Source organism: Silene latifolia, chromosome 1, assembly GCF_048544455.1.
Source record: "Silene latifolia isolate original U9 population chromosome 1, ASM4854445v1, whole genome shotgun sequence".
Lineage (NCBI taxonomy): Eukaryota > Viridiplantae > Streptophyta > Magnoliopsida > Caryophyllales > Caryophyllaceae > Silene > Silene latifolia.
This window is the reverse complement of record NC_133526.1, coordinates 138,174,542-138,202,308: the sequence shown is the minus strand read 5'-3', so window position 1 is coordinate 138,202,308 and position 27,767 is coordinate 138,174,542. Positions and strand designations below refer to the sequence as shown.

The following is a 27,767-nucleotide window of genomic DNA, read 5'->3' as shown; positions in this document are numbered from 1 at the left end:
TTTTGGGCCTTTATAATTTAAGGTGTAAGTACTTAACTTGATCAAGTTCTCATGCACCCTACGAAATGTACCATGTCTTCCTCCTTAAACCTTCAAATTATTTCCGTCTTAAACAAGAATTTGTGTAAATTTTGTTAAATATTATAGAGTGCGTACGATTATCACTAAACATTGTGCCGCTTTTTAAAATTTAGGTGATTCCAAAAAGTTTCAAGTCGTGTGCTATAGAACTAAGCATCAATAATTTGCAAAACAATTCTTTCGAGGTTTTCGATTGTGCACTTGATCTCGCAGGATCAAAGAAAACTTAACATTTTTCTCCAGCCTTACTGTTTATAAGAGCAAACCCGCTTATAATACATACAGGTGACTACAGTCTATCTAATTTTTATTTGGGTTGGTTTATTCAAAATCGGGTCGGTTTTGTATCCCAAATACCACTTTCAAATGTAATATCAGGAGTCGGACGGTAACAAAATTGGAAGGAATTGAGTATCATGCTGACTAAAAGCAATGTTAAAGCCTTTAAATTTTGAGCTCAGAACACCTTGAACTTTTAAGGAAACTACTTTTCCTGTGGAGGACGAGCTACCAGTAGCTTAGTATTATTATAACAAAACCAAAAAAAATACAATAAATAAAACTATAATGAGAACAAAATAGTAAGAAAATACGAGTAACAAATTTATGAGCATCCCCGTCTCACAAGTAACTAATTAATCTCTCTTCATCCAAAAGGTGACGCAAGAATTGGAGAAAGCCATAACTTTACAGTGATTTGAATGCCATCGGCAGTAGGCTGTTACAACTCCCCTTTCTGGTGATGTAACATACTTCTAGGAATCAAATTCAAAAGGTCCCTTCCTATACATAGGATTTTCGTTAAGAATATCGTTAACTAGTATACTACCCACACACACACAAAAAAAAACATCAAAAAGAAGTTATCTAAAACCAACACAAGTCATAGGACGACCCTGTCACTTAATCTCAGGATACTGTTGCACAAATCATTTGGATTATTGCGGGGCTAGGCACGGCCAGGTGATCGTCTTGTCTCGCCTACATGCCTAATAACAAGTGAAATATTTGAACAAATTTAGAGATTAACAATTGTATAGGCTTTTTTAGAATCCCAACAACAACTAAAAACAAGTAAGACTATTGCTTTCCATAGTATTGGCAAATAAGGGGCGTTAAAACAACAGCAAAGAAAAAGAAGGAACCATATATGTTCCTCCCCAACCAACAAAGTGGTTTTATGACTTCTTTTCTTTTTTGTAAAAAAGATGAAAAATAAAATTAAGAGATTCAACAGTCAAAGAAACTTTAGCTAAAGCCTTAAGTTACCAGCAACCTCCACTGTCACAATAAAGGATGATTTCACGTGTCCCAATAACAAATTTTACCGGTTTACAACAACAGCGACCACATTTACCCGACACATGCTTATGAGAAGGTAACGGGGGATCCAGCATATGCAGCGTTACCCCTAAACAATACATCTAAACAATGCGTAGCCATAGAGCTGGAGGGAAAGTGAAAAGATCAAATCCTTTTTATCTCTATTGGATGGAGAGGTGAAAAACGATCACAAGTCAAATTAAAATCTAACATATGAAAACTTTGGATTGACACTTTCCTCATTTTCCCTTCCCTTCCCAGTTCCCTCGTACTGCATCCAAACACTAATGTGCACTATACCTAGGGTGGGAACTGGTTGAAAAGATTTAAGCTCAGAAATGAAATGAGTATAGTGCTCTTAAATAGTGAAAACACTCTACCAGATATCCAAAATAGTGACATTCATGTCCTGAATGCTTCAAGTGTCTGATCATATAAGACTCGGAAAGTAAAATACATGTATTAATTCAACTGAAAATGCAATTAGTAGATCATACACCCTGAATGTACTTATTCATAGGTAAACCCGAGTTTAAGAATGAGTTGAAGTGCATAAACAGAGTAAATACCTATTGTGAATTGGATCAGGTCCACTGGGCACCCTTCTTTTACTAGCATAAATAGGATCAGGAATCAGAGGAACATAATTGCTTCCTGTATCCACTGCTACCACATGCCCGAGACCCCGCATTGATGTAGTCCCGTCGCTATTTGTACTTGATAGAATTCCTATGAACAATGAACATACAAACACAACCAACAAAACACCAACTACATTCCTCGAAATCATCTTACCACTTTGGTTATCACTATCCATATCTTTAAACCCCCTATTATACTATACCCCGCTTTATAAGAAGGCTAAGAGCAGGAAGAAGGTGAGGAAGAGACTGATCATCACAGAATCTCAGATATAAGCAATGAACAATCAAATACAGAGGCTCTCTGTTTCAGACTCTATGCCAAATTGAGGGTTAAGGGAAGGGAATGGACAAAACAGAAAAGAGAAAGAGAGAGAGGGGCATAAAATAGGAGAAAAAAGTTAGTTATCTCTTAGATAGTATGGGCCATGCCAGAACAGTTACTCTGATTTGGTGTGCGCATTTTTATGAAGCCAAAATTATTGGGACCATTCTACTCCCTTAATGCTTAATGAAATCTGTGGGTCTACACAATACATAAGATCATGTCCCACCTTGTGAAATAAAAACATTTGAGAATGAAAATAGACAAACTAATGACAAAGTAATCCCGAAATCATCTAGGTTCTCCCATTCGACAACCCCTTAAACTTAAAGTCTCAAACAACCCCTTAACTGAGACATGATAGGAGAAACTAAAGTATAAATAAGTGAAGAACTCTAATAAAAAAAAAAAAAAAAAAAAAAAAAAAAAGCACACGGATGCAGCATGGTTGTTCCCAAAACATATTCGACGAACAACTTTTAAAACAAGCACAATCCACAACACATTGTCCGCTCAAGAAGATGAGAATACAGAGGATAATCCAGAGAAAACTTTAGAAACAAGTACAGTCCGCAACACACTGTCTGCTCAAGAAGATGAGAATACAACAACTGGGATAACAGTGAAAACAACTACAAGTAGGATAACAGCAAAAAGAATAATGTAAGGTGGGAATTCAAGTTGAAAGGTGAGAGTAACAGCAAAAAGAATAATGTTGAATGGTGAGAATAACAGCAAAAAGAATAATGTTATACGGAATATAGATTACAATAAGGCTGCTAGCAGTAACAATAACTAAATGTTCTCCGCCCTCCAGGGCACTTAATTCTTATTATTGAGCTGAGCACTCAGCACTGACAGCAACCACAATCCAGAGTGAATGATAATGCAATGGGGAAATAACAACAAAAAGAATAATCTATGTTACCTCAAATGAGCTGCTAGTGTTGAATGTAGCACGGTGCTGAGAGTGTTGGGACACTTGGACGCTATTTTGCAAAAAAAAAAAAAAAAAAAAAAAAATCCATATTTTGGCTTAAATTGGACTGTCCAAGCATCGTGTCTTGTTGAAGCATCGGACAATCGACAAAGAGTGGAGGTGAAAGTCAAAACGACAAAGCTCAAGTCATTGTGACTTAAGTGAACAAAACCATCCATGATACAAGCATCAACAACAAGATTACCCTTTTATTTCTCTTTAATTCAAGCACCATGGCCAACCAGCAAACCAATTTGCATGATAATGCAATGGGGAAATGAGACAAAACTGCATAACCTTCATAAACCTAGAAGCTTTTGTGCATACCCTAGAAGATCTCAGCAAGAATAATACATATCACTGATGCCATATGCATTTACAATATTGATGTACGATACATAAGATACTTGTTAAATCATGTAAACGGGTCTGGACCACACCCAAATGGACGAGATAGACATAAGCCAATTGAGATTCTATTCTAAAACCAATTGGCAATAGAGAGTAGTCCCTTGGCCTTATAAAGTAATAAACTCTCTCCTCTTCGATCCATGTGGGACACATAGATGTGGGAGTTATATGGTTTCTTCACACTCCCCCCCCTCAAATGTGAGACCCATTTTAAATCATAAGCCATCAAACGATGGATTCTTCTCGGACTACAATGAAGCTCAGGGCCAAATAAGAGGTAAATAAAGCCTCACAGCTGGCGATAAAGGCCCGGTTTAATTCATTATACCGGGGTTTTGAGTCATGGGCTGTGATACCATGTTAAATCATGTAAATGGGTTTAGGCCACACCCAAACAAATAACCAAACTAACATTTCACTTAAAACCATTTCATAGTAAAAATAGTATTTTATTTTTAAATTATTAGAAAAGCTAGTCTAATAATTTTACAAGAGAGTAAAACGAGTAGCAACATCATTTTTTGTTTAAAACATGGACAGAAAAAAATGCGTGTTTAACGGAAATCGGTTTTGCCTATTCTAATTCTAGTCCCATTAATAATTCCAAACTGATTATACGTCAAGATAAAAGACTTGTTTCTTAATGTTTGACAAATAAAAGAAGTGCATCTAAAGATAAAGGAAGTACAACTCTACCTATGGAAGAAGGAAAGCAAAGTATGAAATAGATGTCAAAAGAGTAACAAATAACTACATTTTCCTGTAATGGTAGAGAAACATGGTAGCTAATTTTCATTCAGAACAACTAAGAGCAACCTGGGCTTCAATGTTTCAATTCCACTAATCTTGAACCACTGTAGAGGCCTAGCGGACGACTAGTTCTTTATGATATCGATCAGCGGAGATGCGTTTTCCATCCAAACCTCTCCAACCTTTAAGATTTGAACTATAAAAGGTAAGGATGAAATTATCCATCAATTATAAAACGCAAGGATGAAAATTATCTCTCAATATACTCTTCCCTTCCCCCCTCCCCATGTCCAAGCAATACAACATTGATCCCCTGCCTCTTGTCCTTCTTTTCTCTCCAAATCCCCCTTTATCCAAGCATTTCCAAGCATATTGGTAAGGCCAATGGGTAATGTGATTTCATATTTCATTGTTGCTTCCTAAGGGTCAAGAAGAGTTCCTAATAGTTTTCCGAAAGCATCTTGATAGACCTAATATCTGAAAGGGCTTTAGCGGTGCTCATAAGTTCATCGATGATAATAGAATGACTTGGAACAAGATTTCTTCTAAGATGGTACAACTTACGACAAGGACTGAGTTAAAGGCCATCAAAATACATGTGAAGGATCAAATATCGAACATAGAGATCTTTAAAATCGGTTCGAGAGTCCGCCTAAACGTTCATGGATGCGTCCAAGGTAGATGGAAAAGTGATTGGTCATGAAAGCCAAGTATGGTGTTGAAAGAGACGTTGATCAAGTAGTTGAGTACATGGGTCGATTTAAAACCCTTGGAACAATTTATAAAGAAGAGAGGAAGTTCCTTCACTAGAAATTGGGGGAAGTCTAACGCAGGGGTCGCAAGGAAAAAGCACTCCCACTTCCTACTTATAATGGGAAGTTGACAATTACATTTGGAATTAAGACACAATGAAAGATGGTTAAACGGTGTACGCAATTTGTTTCAAATAAGCTAGTATTCGAATATGACTGTAGTAATCGGAATGAGCCTAGATAGAATAGATAAGAAGGAGCCTAGATATAACGGGTTACAAGATGGATCAAAATCAGGCGGTTGCAAAGTAGTCCATATTGTGGATAGAGTGGAATTGGAAATGGGGTAAGTCAAATTCCAGCTTCTACAAAGGAAATGAGCCAAAATTGTCCAGATTGTCCACGGTAAAGAAGTCTTTCACGTGCTTCTTATGCAAGGTTGGAAACAAATTTCTATGTGGCCTCAGGAAGTGTAGTTGAATGCTATAAAGTAGATTTTATCAAAGTTGTTGGGAGTTGGGACTGCTGAATTCAAACCCGAATAATTATGTTGATGAAGTCATGAACGAACATGAAGACCAATTAAGAACAAGCGCGTGCAATGATCAATACGAGTGCATCCCACAAGTGTGTTGTCCTAGAATAAGCCAAGAGTTTTGAAAAGCTTCTTTGCCGCGGAGATGGCAAACATGTAGACACAATTACACAAACACACAACGTGAAAGTAGCTTGGTTAATTGTTGCTAGTCAATGAGAATTCATTTAGTACGATGTACCCTGAGTTTTCCCAAACTATAACATATACCTCTAAACTCCCAGATTAGCACCTAAAATACCCCAATTATCCAAATTCGAGTTTTCTAATGGTAACATATTGTCACAAAAAATAGTACATTGATGAGAAAATAAGGACTATAATGATGGCTTTACATATTTTGGATGAGTAATCAACCAAAAGCACCCAAATCTAACATTTAAAATTGTAAAAATTCAGCATTCGGTTATTTGTTGAACAATTTATTGAGTTCAAGGTGTCTTGTGTGATTTTGAAAAACCAAGGATATATCATAGAATCCGATAAAAACACGTGGCGTACATCGTACAAAGACCTTTGTTTTTTAAAATGTATGTGTAGGGTGTTGACAATGGAGACCAGCATTTCTGATAATAGTCCCATGAGGCTATCGTCTTCCAGGCAATGCTAATACTTATACAGTTATACTTGACCGACGCTCAAATGGCATTATCATGTTCCTCTCTTTCATTTCGTGATTTTGACTAAATACCTTGATTAAAATACCCCCTTGTAAAGAATAATGAAAAAAAAAAAAAAAAGTAAACAAACGATTTGGAAGGAGAGACTGGTAAAGCTGTAATAGTTTAAATAGTCCTTTAACTCCAAACATTTTGAATTAGCCAAATACTTAACCAACACAAATGGAAATTAAAAATGAAAACATTAAATAAACATAGAATGGGAATCGTAAACATACCTAAGCTAGGACCAATTGATAAGTAGGGATGGATAGTAGCAAAATAAAGTAATGGTTAGAATGAGAGACTGAGAGTTAAACAAAGGGATGAGAGACTGAGAGTTAAATAACTTGGACTCATGGATCATGAGGAGACCATCTCCAATGCTGCTTGTAGTTCTAGACTTTGCCACCGGCCGAGTTGGACTCACCTAGCTCTTGTAGGGTTGATGGCCCAAATGCCCAATAGACCGGGCATTTATCGGTTATGGACGGTTAAATGGACATAATTGACCACTATACCCTTATCATTTCTACTATCCTTCTTTTCTAATTTGGATCATAATCATTAAATCCTCTCAACTCCGTCCAACAAACCACCAGCCTTATGATTCCACCGAACCCCCTACACCAACAATACTACCGGACCACCACTCATTTAAATTCACAAAATCGGTTCCCCCAAGTGGCTAAGGGATTTTTAGGGGGTAAACCTGGATGAATAATTAAAGGGTTGTGTTTTTTCACATACGGATTTTACTCTTTTACATACGCTTTTTACATTTTTATCCTTGTCATTTTTTCTCATCTCCCTCATTGAAAATCCCTTCCTGATCCGGCCTCGAACGGTAATTTTTTATCATCTCCCTCACTGAAAATCCCTTCCTGATCCGGCCTCAATTATACCGTTCCTCTATCCCAATTTTATTGTTTTCTTTTAATTTTGAGAGCGAATTGGATAGTAAAATTGGCAGCAGTCTAATAATCGATGAGTATGTAATTGAATTTTTTTTTTTACCTTATCTGCATATTGCAATACAAATTAGTGTGCATACAGCTTACTTCAACTTGACTTGAAGATGTTCAATTAGTTGTCCGTAATGCTCAATTCAACATTAGCCATGGATTATCATTTGAACAACTTGACTTATTCGTTCTACAAGTTTGATGATATATCCGCATTTCACCATCTTAATTCAATCATTAACACCAACCTTAATTTAATTAATTAAAGAAAATTCAACAAACCCTAATTTCATCCCCTTTAACAAATTAATAATAATATCTATAAATATTATTAAAAGGCAACTCTAAAATGCCCAATTAAAGCCACGTAGACAATGCCACGTGGCAAAAATTTATTATGACATGGCAAAATTTTAATTGTGACATGACAAAATTTATTTTGACATGACATTAATCTATACAATGTAAATTTACTAAATTAACCCTTTTATATATGCATAAAATGTACTCAAATGTCTAATAAAAATCACATTATTATCATCATTATTCTTAAATAAATTAATACAATAAACACAACAAATAAATTAGTATGAACTTTTTATTTTCCACTTACAAATTTGGTTATGAATCTATCTTTTAGATTATGAATCTATCATATCTATCTAACATATACTTCTTTTATTTAATGATAGTATGTTATTAATCACCATTATTAGGAATTATGTTATGATAATTTTTAATCTTCCCTTCATTCACAAAATTTTTCTTCTTCCTCCAAATAAATTTTTGAAATTAATAGGAGAATTAATTACAAATATGATCTTATTATAAATATCACACCAATCCTAATTTTCTTTTTTATTACAAATACCGGTAGGTAAAAAATACATAGAGAACTAAGTGTATTGTTTCGATTTTTATCCTTATTATGTTTTGAATTAATAGTTAAAATCTAACTTAGTTATTATTTTGTGTTTGTTTTCGAAATGCAGGAGGGTGACATACTCACATATCAATAACATTACATGAAATTAGAAATAATGGTAATGTTTACACTTTTCTTTTGGTTTGAATACTCTTTCATTTTTGTCGAGTTTTTCTTTTTTTCTATTATGGTGTGTAATATAAAATGATAATATGAATCTCTGATATGTGGTGACATGTTATATCTATCTATAATCTATAAACAATATAAAAAAAAAAACTAGCTTGAACAATGTGACATGGCATCTTCTTAAGCATCTAAAACATATGTGACATCTCTTAAGTAAATTCCACTTATAATACCCTATCAAATTTAATTAGAAATTTTCATATATATATTTGCTTCTTAAATGTCAAAACAAATAATTGAGCAATTTAATTAAAAAAAACTATCAACATTCTACCATTTACTCCGCCCATCTATGAGTTTCTACTTTTTTTTTTGAGGAAATTAATTCTACCATTTGAAATTCCCCGTTTATTCCATTTAATTATAAGTCTTCTTCATTTTATCATTTAAATTATTGACATCAATAGATGAACACCATCACTTATCGATATCCACCCTTTGCTCTACCAATTACATAGTAGTTGCTTTTTGGTTTTATTGAAACCAAACAATTTGTTTTGCATATGGAAGTTTGGTAAATTTTAAATGATGTCTTCCACAATACACGCTAAATGCATTATGTGACGCAAATTGTTATTGAGTTGAGTGTTTATTGGAATTTGTTACTTCAATCGTAAAATTATCTTAACTTTTACTTCATTATTTACTTTGTAGGATTTCTTTGATGAGAATTCAAATACACCAATATATTATCTTCTAACTGAGGAGATTTAAGAGGTAAGTAGTACGTTCTATTTTGATATGATTATTGTTTGATTTTTTTGGCAAGTAAGATTAACTTATTGATATACGATTACTTTTGATGATTGTGCACTTTATTATGTCATTTCATGTCCTTATATGGTTTCTTATTTTGTCAGGTTTATATGTTTTGAGGTGTTCAATGGTCGCTTCCTAAATCACCAAAACATCGACTCTTTAAGTAATTTGTTAGCAAGTGTTTACCGAAATTTGTTTACCACAATCGTAAAATTATCTTAACTTTTACTTCATTATTTATTCAAATACACTGATATATTGTCTTCCAATGGAAGAGATTTGAGATGTAAGTAGTATGCATGTTTTATCTTGTCATGATTTTTGTTTGCGTTTTTTAACAAGTAAGATTTGATATAGTACTCTAGATTATTGTGCCTTTAATTATTTAATGTCATGTCCTTATATGGTTTTCTTATTTTGTCAGGTCTATTTATTTTGAGATGTTCAGATGAAAATGGTCACTTCCTAAATCCCTAAACCCCCGACTACATAATTTGTGTGATTTTTTAGCGACTAATCCTTTTGGTTTAATACAAAATCGATAGACGAAAACTTTTAGACTACTAGCTACTAAAGTGAGTTCGAGAGTGAATGACAAAATTGTAATCCTTATTTTTTAATAATAATAATAATTTGTCTTATTGGAATTCCATCGTTCTTCGTATTTACTCTCAATAGCTTTTTTGGTATGTTTAAATGTTATACCATCCTTTTCTTTAAGGTTGTTGTTAAAATTGTGACTTTCTTTTAGTGCTAAATGTTTCGAGTGATGTTAGTAATGTGAGATACAACAAATTAATGAGGAATCATTGCAATATAAACAAACTACTAGCTCAAAGACTATTTACTCCGTAACACAAATTATAGATATGAGACTTTTCATTTGCGTTAAAAAAAATCATTTGTTTGTGATAAATAAGTTGTTTTTTTCTCATAATAGGACTGTCTAAATTATTATAATATTAAGAAATTTTTTGTAATTAATTTCTGCATTAATTTCAAAAATTTATTATAGGGAAGAAAAAAATTTTGCGAATGAAGGGTAGATAAAAAAAATTATGGTAACATAAATACAAAGTATAATAATGTTGAAGGAAAATAAAAAGGTCATCCTATTAAATAAAAGAAATAAAGGTTAAATAAATAGGGTAGTTTAATAACAAAGGAGAGAAAAATAAAAAGTTTGTTTTAATTTTTTTTTATGTTAGCAACTAATATTTTTAACAAAATTTTTACTTATTTGTTAAAATTTTAAATAAATAAATGTGTAATTTTTAAGTAGATTTTTTAATAATTAAGTTTTAACAATTATCAAAGAAAAAATATATATCAATTTCAATCAATATTTTATCATAAGAAATTAGTTAAAAAAAATAATATGAAAAATCTTAATCGATTCACTAACACGTTCAATTATGAAAAAATTAATTAAAATGTCAATTTTAATTATAAAATATAAAACTTAGATGTGATCCGTAGAGTCTTGGAATTTTTAAATTCATGAAATTTTTAATGTACATATATAATTTAATATAGATATAATAATATTTTTGTAAGGAATTTTAAATTAGGATTATTATAATATTATATAAGAATTTTTTTATAATTAATCTTCACATTAATTTCAGTAATTTATTACAGGGAAGAAAAAAGATTTTGTTAATAAAGGTGAAGATAAAAAATAAATTATGGTAACATAAATACAAAGTATAATAATATTAAAGGGAAACAATATGTCATCTTATTAAAAAAAAGAAATAAATGTTAAATAGGGTATTTTAATAAGGGCCTTAAAAATGATTATTTATCACTGAAAAAAATAATATCACAATACATGTAATGATTTAAAACTCAATTTTCCAAAGTATTACTCCGGCTATATCTCAATTTTACTGTTCATTTCCTCCGAAAATTTATCCTAAAATTAATGCCCTCTTTTTAATTTTTGAATATCCAATAATATTGCCTATATATTAACTTCCTCGTCTCCATCATAAGAGCATTGTCTCAACTCTCTTTAGTTAGAAGGATAAAGTAGTATGAAAGTTCGTGCTTAACACACACAAATATAACGAAAACTAAAACAAGGTTCTAGGCTATCATCTAAATCTTAATTCTTCACAAGATGTCAAGATAGAGTACATTGAACACATGACATCAAACAGTAAACATAAGCGGAAAACCATAAATAGTCCTGTGAATTCTCACGGGTAACAAAACTAGTTATCTAATTAAAAGGTTAGGAAAAACATTTAATTTTATTCCATGTCATCCCCATACTACTAAGAGAATAAAAACTCTTAGTAGTTTTCCCACCAAAAAAAATAACTCTCAAAACTATAAATGGAAATAATATTACATTTATATTTTACCTCTTTTGCAAGATACAATTATTATCCCTAATTTATTATACAACCATTTCCATAAATATTATCCTTCAACAGTTACACTATAAAATTACGCATATCTCCTTTTTATATTATCCTTCATCAGTTAGACTCTAAATATGGTTTTCTGAAGAACGTAACCAAATTTTATGTATTTTTTTATTAAAAATAAAAAAATAAAAAAATTAGTTAATTACTAGTGTAGATCCAGCGCAAATGCGCAGTAAATATAGGCCTTTTAATTTTTAGTGTATTAGTTATAGATTTTAGATTTTATATCTCGCGAATATTTATAAAAAAATAACTAATATTAAAATTAATCAAAAGAATTGAATAATTCCATGAATTGTGTTTTTTTATGAAAATATTTTAACTTCATCAAATTTAAAAAAAAAAAAAAACTTTTTTCGTCACAAAGTTAATTATAGGGGATACAGTTTTTATATATAGATTATTTTAAATGGAAAATTAGTTTAATAAATGAAAATCTAATTTGTTTCCGTATATAAGTTTGAGCACTTTGGAGGAAAAATTTTAGAGAAGTTGTATTCTCTTAGTATATAAGAGGATTTATACTTTTAAAATTTACACCTCATTAATATTTATCAGTGCACTCAATTGTATTTTGATATGAAACAAAAAAATTGAAATAGAAAAAATAATATTTAAGTTGTGAATTTTTTTTAGTGAATGTTTTTTTTGTCACGAAGCTAATAGTAAGCATGTGTCAAGTTATTCTCTACAGTAATAATTATTGCATTACTGAAAAATTTAGCTACTTATACTTTATAATTTAATATCAATTTTATTTTATTTTAATGAAAAAATCATAATTATGAATTTATTTAAAAAATTAGAGTTTATTTATAAGAATATATTCATTGAAAAGATAATAATGTAATGAAAGAAAATTTTATTTATTATCTTATTTAGCTAGATGCTTTTTGGAGGGAAAACTAAGAGAATTTTTATTCTCTTAGTAGTATGGGGGATTTGTAAATTGTCTTTTAGATGCGTAGTATACTTTTTTTACCTGTTTTCTTTATAAGGTATTACGCATTTTAATTAGATCTTACATCACTTAATTGTATTTTAATGTCATATCATGTAGTGATATAACATCATAGCATTATTTTTAACAGTAAAGTAAAAATAGTTCCAGACAAAATAACTTAACTTAAAGTGTCTTTTGATGTATACTTTAGTTTTCTACCTCTTACTAAGATTATATTTAGTACTCCGTACATTATAACATTAAACTGCAAATATAGTTAATTTATGCAATTAATTTAATAAGAAAATTTCTTTATAAAACAAATCTAAAAAAATACCGTGTAGCATGGGAACTATACTAGTTATCAATAATTGCTAAAAAATTTAATTTTATTCCATGTCATTTCCAATAATTTCTACTACACTTAACCATTTTAGTATATGAACTTTATAAGATTGTTGGTGTACTCTTATTAATATGACACAATAAATATTTTAATGGTTTTTAACATTCTAAAACATTTAATTTTATTCCATGTCACTACCAATAATTGCTACTGCACTGAACTAATTTAGTAAATAAACTAGTTTTGTGACCCGTGAAAATCACGGGTTTGACTTTTTTTGTTGTTTTGTTTTCATTGTATTGTCCGTGAAAGTGTTTTTCGGCTTTTTTCTGTACTTTCTTTTTTACTTGGAGATATATTATAGCTAGGATATTTTGAAAATTTGTGATATTAGTCAAAACTATGTAATGAGGAATGACATCAAAACCCTTGAATCTATATGATGGTTTAATTCGTCTTAATGTCAACCCCTAAGTTAGTATTCCATTTTTACTGAGGATTGTAACCACTAAATCAAATTTACTTAAGAGAAACAAAAATACTTGGTATATGTGAAATAAAAGTAGATAGAGTGAAATATTAATTGTTTATACCTCGACATTTTACATTTAGATCATTGGTAAGTACACTCTGAAAATAAACCAAAACTGTGACACCCTCAATTATCGCGGAAAAGTAAACACGTAATTCTAGAATAAAGCTGCATGGATATGTTTGTAATAGGTTCAATTGGGAACCTGTAATTTTTAAAACCTGAACCTGTTATAAAAATATCTAAATGGGAAGGTGTCAAACATGCAAGGTCCAAAATAAATCTCATGAATGAAACATCGCTTAAGTCGCGAAACAAAGTTATACAACCCAAATATGAGAAAGGGAGACATATGTCCCTAAAATGTATGTGACATAAAAACTGTTTAAGGGTCACAATAAAATAAAACCAATCTAGGTCCCAAGGTTACTTTGCTCGCTAGCTCGTCCATGTACCCCATATATGCATCACCTACCTGTCAATCGCATTTTATACAAATACGAAAGCCACAGTCAGTGGGGAGTAACTCCGAGTTCTCCCAGCCACGAAATGTCATAATTAATATAACATGTAAACATAAGAATATGAATACGAATCACACAATGCCTTAGCATATAGATGCTAGACAATCGTGCTTATCATGTGAACAACAATATAACAACACATAGTCCTAGCATGTGAATACTAGACCGACTCATACTACACTATCATTTGAATCACATAACATCCAGGAATCCAAACTCTATCAACCATAGCCGGCTTGCATCTCACCTTCTATGATTCATAGAATCATCAAACAAGAAAGGACAATATATCAAAGACAGGCATAAGTTCTTAGTCCCGTCAATAGTCACTCTGTAACTCGAGTCTATACCACGAGGTAGGGAAGGTAATCGAACCGGTATCTTGGCTCAGAGGTTCTATCAAAACATGGCCAAGACACAACACAACCCTAGCCTAAAATCTGCGCAGACCTAGACATGCGGATACACACCACCGCACCCAAGACCCACAATTTTTTTAAAACAAAGTGAGTACCCTAAGGAGTCCACCAAAGGGTTGGCTAGTACTTAAGCTGACCACTTACTCTCAAAATAAGTAACGAGGTCATGCCCCAACTTGGATAAAAACCCACCAAGTCAGGAACACAGAGGCTATTAAGCAGTGAACATACACTCGTCAAAGACTATAATGGCCTATCTATGATGAAGGCCGAAATACTCACCTAGGACCTAGTCCCAGCTAGTCCCAGCTTGAATACTTTAGCCCACACCACACAAGACAAGTAGGATACCCAATTAACCATAAGAGGGGCAAAGAGTCCAACTTACCAACATAAATGCTAACATTCTATCATGTGAAAGGCTATATAAATGTCTATTCAGCAGACAATCCATCAATATCCTCAATATCAATAATAATCCAACTTCCAGCTAACCGTTAATCTCATAATTCATGAGAACAAGCTAAAATGGCAACAAGGCAAGAAGACTCAAGTATAAGGCATCCAAAGCATCCAACAACCAACATGTGAAATGATAATTACAAATATCAAGGCATAACATAAAACCTCCAATAACAACCAATCTTACCTCAAAGACAAACCCTCGACCCGAATCCCGCGACGGGTCATCGGTCAAATCGAGGTGACGGTTTAAACCTAGTTTGACCAAACTCGTTCGGTCAACTGCCCACTCAGTCTTGGCCTACTTTGGCCCAAATCACAAATTTTATCGCAATATTATTCTCATGCTATTTCCAATTTCTATCATGTGAAAAACGAAAGTAAAACATTATCAATCACCTAAACACTTATCAAACAACAAACACAACATCAACTACTAATGTGACATTAATTCGTCGAGTAACTCGGAATAGTTACCTTACGCTAGCAAAGAGACAAGTAATAACTTGAGAAAGCTTCTAAAACCCAAAATTACTCTTCATCTTCAACCACATATGAGGCACCTAAAATAATTATGTGAAAGGACGATATTAATGAATTATCTTTATATAAAATAAGAGGCGGAAATTAATTTAATTCAAAACATGTAAATCATATTCATTAGCTACTGTCTTATGTTCATAAACCATTATGACCCTCCCTTTTGACAGGCATACCAAGAAAATTGTCACAACTTTTACGCCCTAGAAACAGTCCCATAAAGCACCATTTTATCCGTCCCAAAACTGAGCCCAACTCAGCCTGTCACGGCTCCCAAAACCGAGGCCAAAACAGCCCACACGGCCTCTATTTCGACTGTCCCAAAACAGTCTGAAGGCTGCACAAAACTGGTACCAAAACAGAGTTCAATCAATCCTAAACCAGTCCTAAACCGAGTCAAAACAGTCCCAAAAATGTCCCAAAGCACTCCGCAAAGCGGACTCAAAAAAAAGATCTAATTTATCGCACAATACCACAACTAAACAAGATCCCAAATAGCATCCCAAAACAATCCCTACATGTCAGTATACACCGTCTCAACTATAAAAGACAACAATTAGCACCCAAAACAATCCATACATGTCAGCATACACCGTCTTAAATATACCACTTACTAGCTAGCATCCCAAATGATCCCTAGAGGTCAGTATACACCGTCTCAATCATCTCCACATATCAGTATACACCGTCTCAACTATACAACTGACTAATTAACATCCATAAGGATCCCTATATATAATTATACACCGTCTTAAATAAATAAAGCTGAAAGTATAAATTGCGTTTGTAAAAATACATGACGAAAAAGAATTTTACTTACAACGGATTGACAGGAACGATGAAAGCAGCACTATGGAACGAAAATCATTGATAACGGATGACAAACGGAGTGGCAGGATCAATTTAAAATCTGATAAAAATTAGAACAGAACGAAAAGAAGAAAAAAAGAAGGAAGAAGAAGAAATGTTGCGTGAGAAATGAGGGAGCAGCCTGCTAGCCTGCTATTTATTATACGTATCTTTCTTCATCGTTAAGTAATCTCGCTCGTTTTTAAAACCGTCTCGAGTTAAACTAAACCGATTTAAGTAAAGGTTTTCGAGATAAAACATACTCAATAATAAATAAATTTAATGAATGAAAATAAAATAAACTCAGCTAGTTAACGGAAATAATACGATATCAGCTTGAATCGGAATTATTAGCGATTTTTACGAAACTAACGGATATTAATAAAAATTGCTAATTTAGTGAAATAAGCTCAAAATAGCTAATTGGACGGTTTTGTTCCCAAAATCCATCTCGGGTTCACTTAAAACAACTTTCATAAGGACTCGTAAAGAAACGGAAATTATTAAATAAATAAACTCGAACTAACTTCAATAAACTTATTAATGATTATTAAAATTAACGTATCGAATTATGATGAAATTAATTAATTAGCTAAGCATATATATATAAATCGTTAAATGATGTAATTAAATTCAAAATAGCAATTAAAAGAATTTTATCCAACTTAATAAAATACGGGGTGTTACAAAAACAAAATTAGAATCCAATTGAATAGAGTGTAAAAGAGTAAACAAAAGTATGCAAATAAAAAATTATAGGTGAATGGAAGTCCCGCTACCTTTTTATGTGGTCTTATTTATAATCTCGGATTATATCGCATTTAATTGATATATCTCTTGAGTTCCATCATTTTAATGAGTCAATTTAACCAATTTTTATTTTTTGTCTTTTTAGTTTCCAGGATCATTAACGATGGAGTAATGAAAAATTACTCATGCATATTTTCTTAAAGAGTTTGTGAAGGTTCTTACACGATCACTTAGTCATTTATTTAACCAATTTTTATTCTTTGTCTTTATAGTTACCAAGATCATTACTCATGTAGTTATAAAAAATTTAGTGCATATTTATCTTTCTTTGTATTTTTATTTAACAAGATCATTATTCATGGGGTTATGAAAATTTAGTGCATATTTATGTTAGAAAATTTATAAAAGTTCTTAAATGATCACTTAGCTAGAGTAAGATGATGTCACTTGACACTTAAGGAATAGCTCAAAATATCATTTTTATGTTAATAATAATAATAATAATAATAATAATAATAATAATTTATGAATGAATGGATTATAAAAATGTCATATGAAATAAAATTAAATGATTTAGGGAGCCTTTTGATTGTATATAATAATAATAATAATAATAATAATAATAATAATAATAATAATAATAATACTAATACTAATAATAATAATAATAATAATAATAATAATAATAATAATAATAATAATAATAATAATAATAATAATAATATCGTACGAAGTAATGGATTATAAAATATCATTTGAAATAAAATTAAATGGCTTAGGTAGCCTTTGTTTAACTTTACCCTTTTAATAATAATATAATATTTTATGGATTAATGGATTAAAAAAATGTCACGTGGATTAAAATTAAATGTTTAGAATGTCACGTGAAATAAAATTAAATGGTTTATGTAGTCTTTTAAGTAAATTGTATAGATAGATAGATCATAGATAGATAATAGTAAGAGAGTGAAGTTATTTTGATGTCGGTGGAATTGAAAATGAAATTGGGTGAGGTTGGGTGAAATATGAATAATAAACTACTTTTTTTTTGTCATTTTTTTGCTTTTCCATTTTTTTGCTACTCCTTTTTTTACTCTTCTTTTTGGCTTGGTAATTAATAAATAAATTAAATAATTAATTAAAATGTATAGAAAGTAAATTGCTTACTAATCCTATGTGGAATTAAATTAATTGCTAGTGAAATGTGGAATAAAATTAATTATTTTTGCCTAGCCTTTTAATTACGGAGTATATAGTATAGATTTAATAAGATTGTTGGTGTACTCTTATTAATATAGCACAATTTAACATTTAAGAATATAAAAAGATAAATAAAAAAGGACATTGACAAAAAAAAAGAGGCAAGGTTATGAACTCATTCACGGTAAATAAATAGGCATAAATAGTCTTATATACTTCGTATAAGACTAAGGCTCCGTTTGGCACGACATTTCAGGTAACTTATTTGATCAAACTAGCTTATTTAACCAAAATTTCAGCTACCTGATTTTTTTGCAAGTGTTTGACAAGTAGCTTATTTGGTCAAATAAGGTACCTGAAATGAAATGCTACCTCAGGTAGCATTTGAGAAATCAGGTACCTGAAATGACTTATTTTCCTTTTTTTTACCCCTTTATTTTATAATATTAAATAATTTTCATATCCTTTTACGTCATTTTACCAAAATTAGCTACATTTTCGGCTAGTTTGCCAAACACATTTTTATATAATCATTTACCTTATCAGCTCCTAATTTTCAGATACCTTATCAGTTACCTTTTTAGATTTCAGTTAGTTTTTCAGTTTTCAGCTACCTTTTCAGGTTTCAGCTACCTTTACAGGTAATTTTGCCAAACAGAGCCTAAGTTTTTTATGTACATCATTCTAAATGCTAGATTTTTTTTTGTGTGTGTGCGCGCGTGTGTGGAAATCCTAATGTTTACTATTTTTTCAAAATAGTTCTGTATTACAATTATCTTTTGTCTTGAATTTATACTTAATTAATTTAGCATTTAATTTTATAAGATTGTTAGTGCACCCTAATTAAGATGCCACAATAAATATTATAATATTTTTTAGCACCTAAGAATATGAGGAGACTAGGTTTGGTGTCCGACTTCGCCCGGGCTACCTCTATTTACCGTTAAATTTTATTTTCAATGAAATAAACTATGTTGGAGTTGTCTAACTCACACGTTTACTATTTGTAATATATTGTTTTATGACATATCTTGTAATTACGATGAAGTGTAAAATATATTTTCAAATTATGAGACACGTTCACTACCCCGCTATTAATATTATTACTTTCACGACATTCTTTCTTAATATCATTACCTTCACTACTTCTGTGGTTACTATTGTTTCTTTTACTAATTCATCTATTTTTTCTGTTAAATTCATTATTCCCGTTAATTTTATCCGACCTATATTTAAATAAATAAAATATTTCCTTGAGTCGATTGGTTATTTAATTGTTCATACTTTTTCTCATTGTTACCACTGTTACTTTCACTACATTCATAGTTACTTTCAGTACTCCCGCTATCATTATTATAACTGTCACTACTCCCACATTAACAACGTTAATTTTATTAATCTCGTTGCTGCTACTATTACTTTTACTACATTTAATTTAATGTATAATTCTATTATGATACTAATTAATTACATAAGTGAGACATTTAATTTTAAGGAAAATCACTATATTCTTGTATTTTCTAAATTTAGTTACTTTAATTTAATGTAATTTCCATAAATATTCTTCATCAAGGCATCTTTATATTATACTTTTAACCAAAACTATATAATATTTACATTGAGGTCCCTTTATCAGGTCCATCACACGGTGCTATCGATTTAAAACTATATAGTATAATTAATTTGTATAGATTTCTTTAATTACATTGAAGTCCCTTGGTTTCTGGAATTAATATATAGTATTGATTGATAAATATAAAAAGACATAGACAAAGAAAACAAAGAGATAAGATCATGAACTCAGGGTAAATAAAGAGACATAAATTAGTCTCTATATATAAGATTAATTTTTCTATGTACATCCTTGTAAATGCAAGACTTTTTTTTTTTTTTTTTTTTTTTTTGCAATCCTACTGTTTTGTATTCTCTCAAAATAGTTTTGAATTATAATTAACTTTTATCTCTAATTTTATTATTTAGTTTTATTGTTCTTATCAAACTATTTTAACCGACTTATTTTGTGAACAATTTTTCAGATATGGTTATTTGGACCTAGGGCAATCATAATGAAGATATGCTCTCCGACCGATTCTTCGTAATCTGTGCCGCCATGAATATAGACTATTTACATTACTTACAAAGTTACAAGCGAGCTTTTCATCGGTGGGTATGATAAACACATGTAAGAGTAATTGTTTAACTAATATCTATATAACTATTAACTTTTAGCTTAAGTAGTTGGATATTCCGTATTATATATGCAACATGGTCATTATATAGTAGTTATTAAAAAGGTCTTTGTTACCGAACATAATTCTATTATTTCATATCTTATGTTAATTGTGTCAAATTTCGAAATATATAAATATAAGTACTCATAGGACATTCTTTTAACTAGATAGTATAGATTATTTATGAGCATTTCTTTGTTCCTAAAAATTTAAAGACTACTTTTGAATATTAAAAGATTAATTGCAATAAGAAATTTCACCTTAATATTTAAAACGGCCCATGCTTTTGCACGGGTACAAAAGTAGTAATGAAATTGTACTATAGATAAAAGAAGCTAAACCACCTTATAAAGAAAACTAGATTATAAAAAGCTTGTGGAAATGATGTACAAGCACAAGTCAACTAGACTAAAAACTTATAGAATGAAGTACAAGCTTAAAATATCACAATTTATTACACCATACAGTCATTTCGATTTACTGACATCTATACAATCTAATTAAAAGGTTAGGAAAAACATTTAATTTTATTCCATGTTATTATCAATAATTGCAAAAAATTTAATTTTATTCCATGTCACTTCCAATAATTGCTACTACACTTAACCAATTTAGTATAATTTAATTTTATTCCAAGTCACTACTCACTACCAATAATTGCTATTGCACTTAACTAATTTAGTATATGAACTTAATAAGATTGTTGGTGTACTCTTATTAATATGGCACAATTTAACATTTAAGAATATAAAAAGATAAATAAAAAAAGACATTGACAAAAAAAGAAGAAAAACAAGGTTATGAATTCATTCACGGTAAATAAATAGGCATAAATAGTATTATATATAAGGCTAAATTTTTTATGTACATCCTTCTATTTTTTTTTGTAGCAATCTTAATATTTACTAATCTTTCAAAATATTTTTGTATTATAATTATCTTTTGTCTCCAATTTATACTTAATTAATTTAGCATTTAACTTTATAAGATTATTGTTAGTGCATCCTAATTAAGATGGCAAAATAAACATTATAATATTTTTTAGCACCTAAGAATATGAGGAGATAAATATAATAAGGCATAGACAAAGAAAACAAAGAGGTAAGGTCATGAACTGAGGGTAAATAAAGAGGTATAAATTAGTCTCTATATATAAGACTAATTTTTTTATGTACATCCTTGTAATTGCAAGATTTTTTTTATTCTTTTTGCAATCCTAATGTTTTGTATTCTCTCAAAATAGTTTTGAATTATAATTATTTTTTGTCTCTAATTTTATTATTTAGTTTAGTTGTTCTTATCAAACTATTTTAACCGATTTATTTTGTGAACAATTTTCAGATATGGTTATTTGGACCAAGGGCAATCACAATGAAGATATGCTTTCCGACCGATTTTTCGTAATCCGTGGCGCCACGAATATAGACTACTTACATTACTTACAAGCGAGCTTTTCATCGGTGGGTATGATAAACACATGTAAGAGTAATTGTTTGAATAATATCTATATAACTATTAATTTTTAGCTTAAGTAGTTGGATACTCCGTATTATATATGCAACATGGTCATTATATAGTAGTTATTAAAAAGGTCTTTGTTACCGAACATAATTCTATTATTTCATATGTTATGTTAGTTGTGTCAAATTTCGAAATATAGAAATATAAGTATTCATAGGTCATTATTTTAACTAGATAGTATAGATTATTTATGATCATTTCTTGTTTCTAAAAATTTAAAGACTACTTTTAAATATTAAAAGATTAATTGCAATAAGGAATTTCACCTTAATATTTAAAACGGCCCGTGCTTTTGCACGGGTACAAAAACTAGTTAGTAATTGATAAACCAATAACTTACTTTATTAATCAGAAATTACGAGTTATAGTTCAATTTTTTTTTTGGAGAAATTAAATTAAGTTTTAGAGAAAAGGTTGACATAAGAATTAATTACTTTAGGTTTTAGGTAAAAAGGTATTAGATGGAAAATAAATGAAAAAAATTTATGTGAAAGAGTAAAGTCCGTATGTGAAAAAGTAATTTCGAAATTAAATTGGCAATGAATAGTTGAATTGGCAATGAACAGTTGAGAATTTGTGGGCCGGATAACCTGCTTGTTTGGACGGGTTTTATATTGGGCATGCTCACTCTAAGGGAAAATAAGGGAGGGCGCAAGTTGCAGGATGGCCTCCTATCAGGTCATTCAGGAAAAATACCTTGGCTACCAACTCAAAGAACATGGATCCACTTTTTGTCAAGGTTAGCATGGATGGTGCTATGTATCTGAGAAAGGTTGATCTCAGTATTTACTCGACTTATGAAGAATTGTCATCTGGCCTTGAGAAAATGTTCAGCTACTTCACTCTAGGTAAGCCTTCATGATGTGCACACTTTAAGCCTGTAATTTTATTACCATCGGTGGCACAAACTTGGTCAGTTGGACTTCTTTGTTATTTTGAATCTGTTAAGTTGTGAACCTCATGGCACTATGGGTAAGATTAATACTGAATCTCTGTGTTTTTCAGGTCAGTGTGGATCACATGGTGCATCTGGAAAAGAAAATATGAGTGACATCAAGTTGAAGGATCTGCTGCATGGTTCGGAATATGTTCTGACCTTCGAGGACAAGGACGGTGATTGGATGCTTGTTGGTGATGTTCCATGGGAGTAAGTTTCTCCATTGTACTCTCTGTAATCGCCCAGGCAATTTGTTGATGATGACTTGTTTTGAATTCTATGAAATGCTAGGAGTTCAGAATTTCTTTTGTTTAGTTTGTAGTCTGCATAGACATTACTCCGTTTGTCTACTATTGAATAATGACCATGTCCTAACTGATTTGCATATTGTTTTTCAGTTGATGCTGCTACTATTACATTAGATATTCCCTTTGATTCATATCAAGTTGGCTTAGGACTTTACAATCGATTTGAAAGGTAGTCTAGGCAGCAAATATGAAATGGTTTACAAGTCACTAATAAGGTTAATTTCAGCCGTTGGCCTACCAAAATAAATCCTATTCTCAACTAACTAGTAGATAGCAGTAAGAAAGGGTCGAATCCACAGGGAGGCGAGTTAATTAATCTAGTTTGTTTATATTTAAGTTCGTCTTAAAGGTAACAATTTTATGGAGTTTGTTTGTTTGATTTCTAATAACTAATTGCGATAAAAGTAAATAAGACGAATTCAATAATATTAAAAGGTCTAGGGATCGGGTTCACTAGGTAGTCATCCAAGCGTAAGATTCAATTCATTGATTGAGCAATTTATATTGTTGAAAGTCATATGATCGGTCGATTCTAATATGTCTTTTTAGATCTAAACTTAACATGCGATCGCTATTATTAAATCGGTCTAATTCAATTATCGTGGCCTATACTAGTCTTAACCCTGTCGGTGAAAACCCTTGTTTTCAAGACTAATTAACCAATTCTGATAAGTAATTAATTAATTAGATGTAAGACAACAATTGAACAACAATCAATAGCAATTTAACAATAAATTCATTAATAACCCTTTTCTAACAACCTAGATCCCCTTTCACCCTAGATAAACAAATTAGCTACGCATACTATTAATAATAATAACAATAACGATATAAGAAAGTATAATTAAGAACATAATAAGATGAATACTAATAAAGCAATTGTATAAATTAGAACTTGAATTAATAACAACTAAAGAAAGATTAACAAAGTACCTTAATTAAAGAGCAATAGATCCGAAGCAAAACTAATGTAAACTAATCTAAGAGTATTCTAAGAGAGTTTTTAAAGAAGCTATGCGTAACTAGGTAAAAATAAGACGTAAATAAACATAGGGTACGAATTGGGTATTTATAGTAAAACATAACCGACTTGAGGAAATTGCGGAAAATTCTGGAAACTAGTGTGTACTCGATCGAGCCTATGTGCACTCGATCGAGTACACTACTTCCCCGATCAAGCCTGTGTGGGATTGATCGAGTATCCTCTGTTTCAGCTCTTTTTCTTCGTGTTGTCTTCTTTATTTCTCTTCCTTTATTCTTCTAGATTCCCGTGCCATGCTCCATGTATTCCTTCATGCCCACCCCACGATGCCCATTTCATTCCTTTGCTCCTCAAATGCATCATTCTTGCATTAAACATCAAATAGCAGAAGTAACAACATTCTAACATAAAACGCATGTAATTAATATGAATTATCACGAAAACCGTATCAAAAGTAATTAAGGGTAGGCATAAATATGTATATAATTATGACTCATCAGTCACTTGCAGAGCTACTTGTAAAAGTGACCAAGGGTTCGTAAGGGGAGGATATAGGATGAATAGTTGAAGTTTGGGATGAACAGTTGAGAATTAGTGGGGCGAATAATCTGCTTGTTTGGACGGGTTTTGTCTTGGGCCTGCTCACTCTAAGGGAAAATAAGGGAGGGCTCCAACTCCATTGCTCCTACCAGCCACACATTCCCGATCACCATACCTTTCTTCTCCATTCTCCCTTCTTTATATCTCTCTTTTTCCACCTTTTCCTCTATACCTTTCATTCTCCTCTCTTAATTTCCTTATTTTTCTCTCTAATTGTCCTTCACCTTTGCTTCTCAAATATTAATGTCGGGACATCTCTTTCTTTGATTCAAGGTTAGTAATTCTCAATCTTTTCTTTGTTGATTTTTGTTTAAGGTTAGTGACAAAGATTGCTTCTTTGTTGATTTTTGTTTCTTAATTTTGTTGTCACAAAACCAAAAAACACTTGAAAGGGTTAAATCAATCTTAAAAACAATATTAAAAACGAGGTGATGTCTATGGCGAGTTCCTGGAAACCGTTAATAGAGTTGTTTAATTCTGACGGCATCATAACCCCTGCAATCGAAGGCATTGATGCTCTTACTTTTCTAACAAGTAATGTACCCAAAATGAAACCAGAGTCTGATCCTGCTAGAGAAAGGCCTGAATTTATATTTGAGGACGGAGCATACCCGGAGCAGGTTGCTGCTTTTGACAGTTTTCTGTCTCATGTCTCGTGTCATATTCCATTTGGACAAAGACTCACTATTCTTGGGTTTGGGATAAGATGGAATAAAGCAAAATGGCCATCTAAAATTCTTACTCTCCTGAATCGTGAATTAGCGGAGTGACAGTGCATTTTATGACACAATTTTGTGTGGTTGTTTTTAGCACAAGGGTAAGGTTGCACACATCTGGCCCCCTTACCCTGCCGTAAGTGGTAGCTATTGAGGCATTCGGCCGTTAGGGTAATGTTATCGTTGTTATTGTTGTTGATATCTTATGCTAACGGGAGTTTTTGGCTTGCCAGGTTGACTGAAATGGACAGAAGAATCAAATAGATGTTGGTAAGAGTCACCTTGCCAACTAACTTCTCTTATTATTATCAGTTTGTCTCCCATGACTGCCTCACACATATACATACAACTTTTTGAAATGAAGCGGTGTCACAGAAAGTATTGTGTAAGACTGAGCCCGTCTCATCTGAGAATTTGTGTATTAACATATGTGGGTGATGGGTTATTGTGCATAGTGAACCTCATTCAAATTGTTGTTTTATGAATAGCTAAAGCTGCTGGAGTAAAGCACATTGTGGTGGTGGGATTAATGGAAGGCACAAATGTCAATCATCCTCTAAACAGCCTAGCTAATGGAAATATATTGGTAAATTCTGTGGGTTTCAGTTTTGTTTTCTTAAATTGCTCTTCTTATGAAGCTTTATGTCGGGCTACTCCGAATTATTTTGTGTGTAAGGCTTTGGTAGTGATGCTGTTTTAATAAACTAGAGTATAGAACTAATGATCTGGTCCTAATTGAGATTCTCTGTGAAAGTAGAAGGAGATACTGTATAAGTTTATTTTCTAGCGCAATTTATCTTTGTATATTTGCTGCTTTCTCGGATCTCCTCTGCTTTATGTTTGGTCATGAACTCATGATCACTTTTTGCAAATTCACAATTAAACTCTGGACAAAAGCTTACTGGCAGAATGTGGATGAAACAGTTCAGTGGGTACATATAATTCTAAGATGTTCAATGATTTAGAGACTTAATATATGTAACACTCCAATTATACGGTCAAGATAATTGAAGGCATTACTATCTCGGTTTTCCGAGGTAGTGTTTCAAAACTCCAATCAAAGAACATTTTATAAATATAATGTTTAATGAATTACATAAACGTAAACAAATGAATAAAAGTACAACTCATGACAACTATACTCTTCTAGCCAACTATACTCGTCTCGTGACTCATCAAGCTCGTCCCGTCTCCCGCGTGCTATCCAAACAACCTGTACTTAACCTGCTCCCCATATGATCGGAAATATCATATGGATCGATACAGGCCACCCCAGAAATAGGTGATATTTTCACAGACACACAACACGTCAGTTTTAATAAATATAAAGTGTGACACGACACAAGTGTGTGAATATGCAACATGACTATGATATGAACGACATGCTAACAAATAACCATGACCACCACGGTACCGAGACACGCCTAGATATACCGACAACCATACTGGTACCGGGACATGCCCAGACATACTAACAGCCACAAACAGGTACCGGGACACGCCCAGACGTACCGGGTCCAGAAGCCAACCAGATCCCCTGACAGACATCGTGTCTCAACCACACGAGTCTCTCCGTAACTCAAGCCATTAATGTGCATATCCCTCTTGGAGTGGGAAGCTCCAAGAGGTGAATCAAGCGTAAGACGGTCTCCCAACCGCCTTACGTCTCCATAACAACAAGTAATCCACCATATCGTCACCAACCTCCGATACACAAGATAATTATAACAAATGCAAGACGATACTTTATATGCCAATTCAAATACCGACTCATCACATCGTCTTAACCATCATTACATTGTGATACACAATAACCATCATGCTTATCCCCTTTATGACATGATTAGTGACTAAACATATTATAATGCAATTACTCTAATTAAGTGAGATTAATTACAACATTAACCACAAAACATGTAACAACCACAATATTAAAACCGAGTAGGATTAACCTACCTCTTAGCATAATCCATAAGCTAATCGATATCACCAAGTATCCATCTCATAAAACCGTCTCATCCTATATAAATCACATATTAACTATCATAAATCACCCTATACTATAATACAACACAAAACCGCTAATTATTACCCATATATTAACAATAATTACTA

At 31.7% G+C, this 27,767-nt stretch overlaps 1 protein-coding gene and 1 long non-coding RNA gene across 2 annotated transcripts; one reads left to right on the top strand and one right to left on the bottom strand.

Moving 5' to 3' along the window:
* Positions 1 to 554: 554 nt before the first annotated feature.
* Positions 555 to 2,796, bottom strand: LOC141609718 (uncharacterized). Its single transcript, XR_012527639.1, has 2 exons — positions 1,974 to 2,796; positions 555 to 1,070 (listed from the first exon to the last, which is right to left on the bottom strand). It is a non-coding gene; the product is annotated as an uncharacterized LOC141609718 (long non-coding RNA).
* A 19,967-nt stretch (positions 2,797 to 22,763) lies between these two features.
* LOC141605348 (auxin-responsive protein IAA8-like) lies at positions 22,764 to 26,438 on the top strand. Its single transcript, XM_074424102.1, has 4 exons — positions 22,764 to 22,957; positions 23,115 to 23,256; positions 25,886 to 25,922; positions 26,141 to 26,438. The coding sequence occupies exons 1-3, from the start codon at positions 22,828 to 22,830 to the stop codon at positions 25,914 to 25,916; spliced, it is 303 nt and encodes a 100-aa protein (XP_074280203.1). The 5' UTR covers positions 22,764 to 22,827; the 3' UTR covers positions 25,917 to 25,922; positions 26,141 to 26,438.
* The last annotated feature ends 1,329 nt before the right edge of the window (positions 26,439 to 27,767 follow it).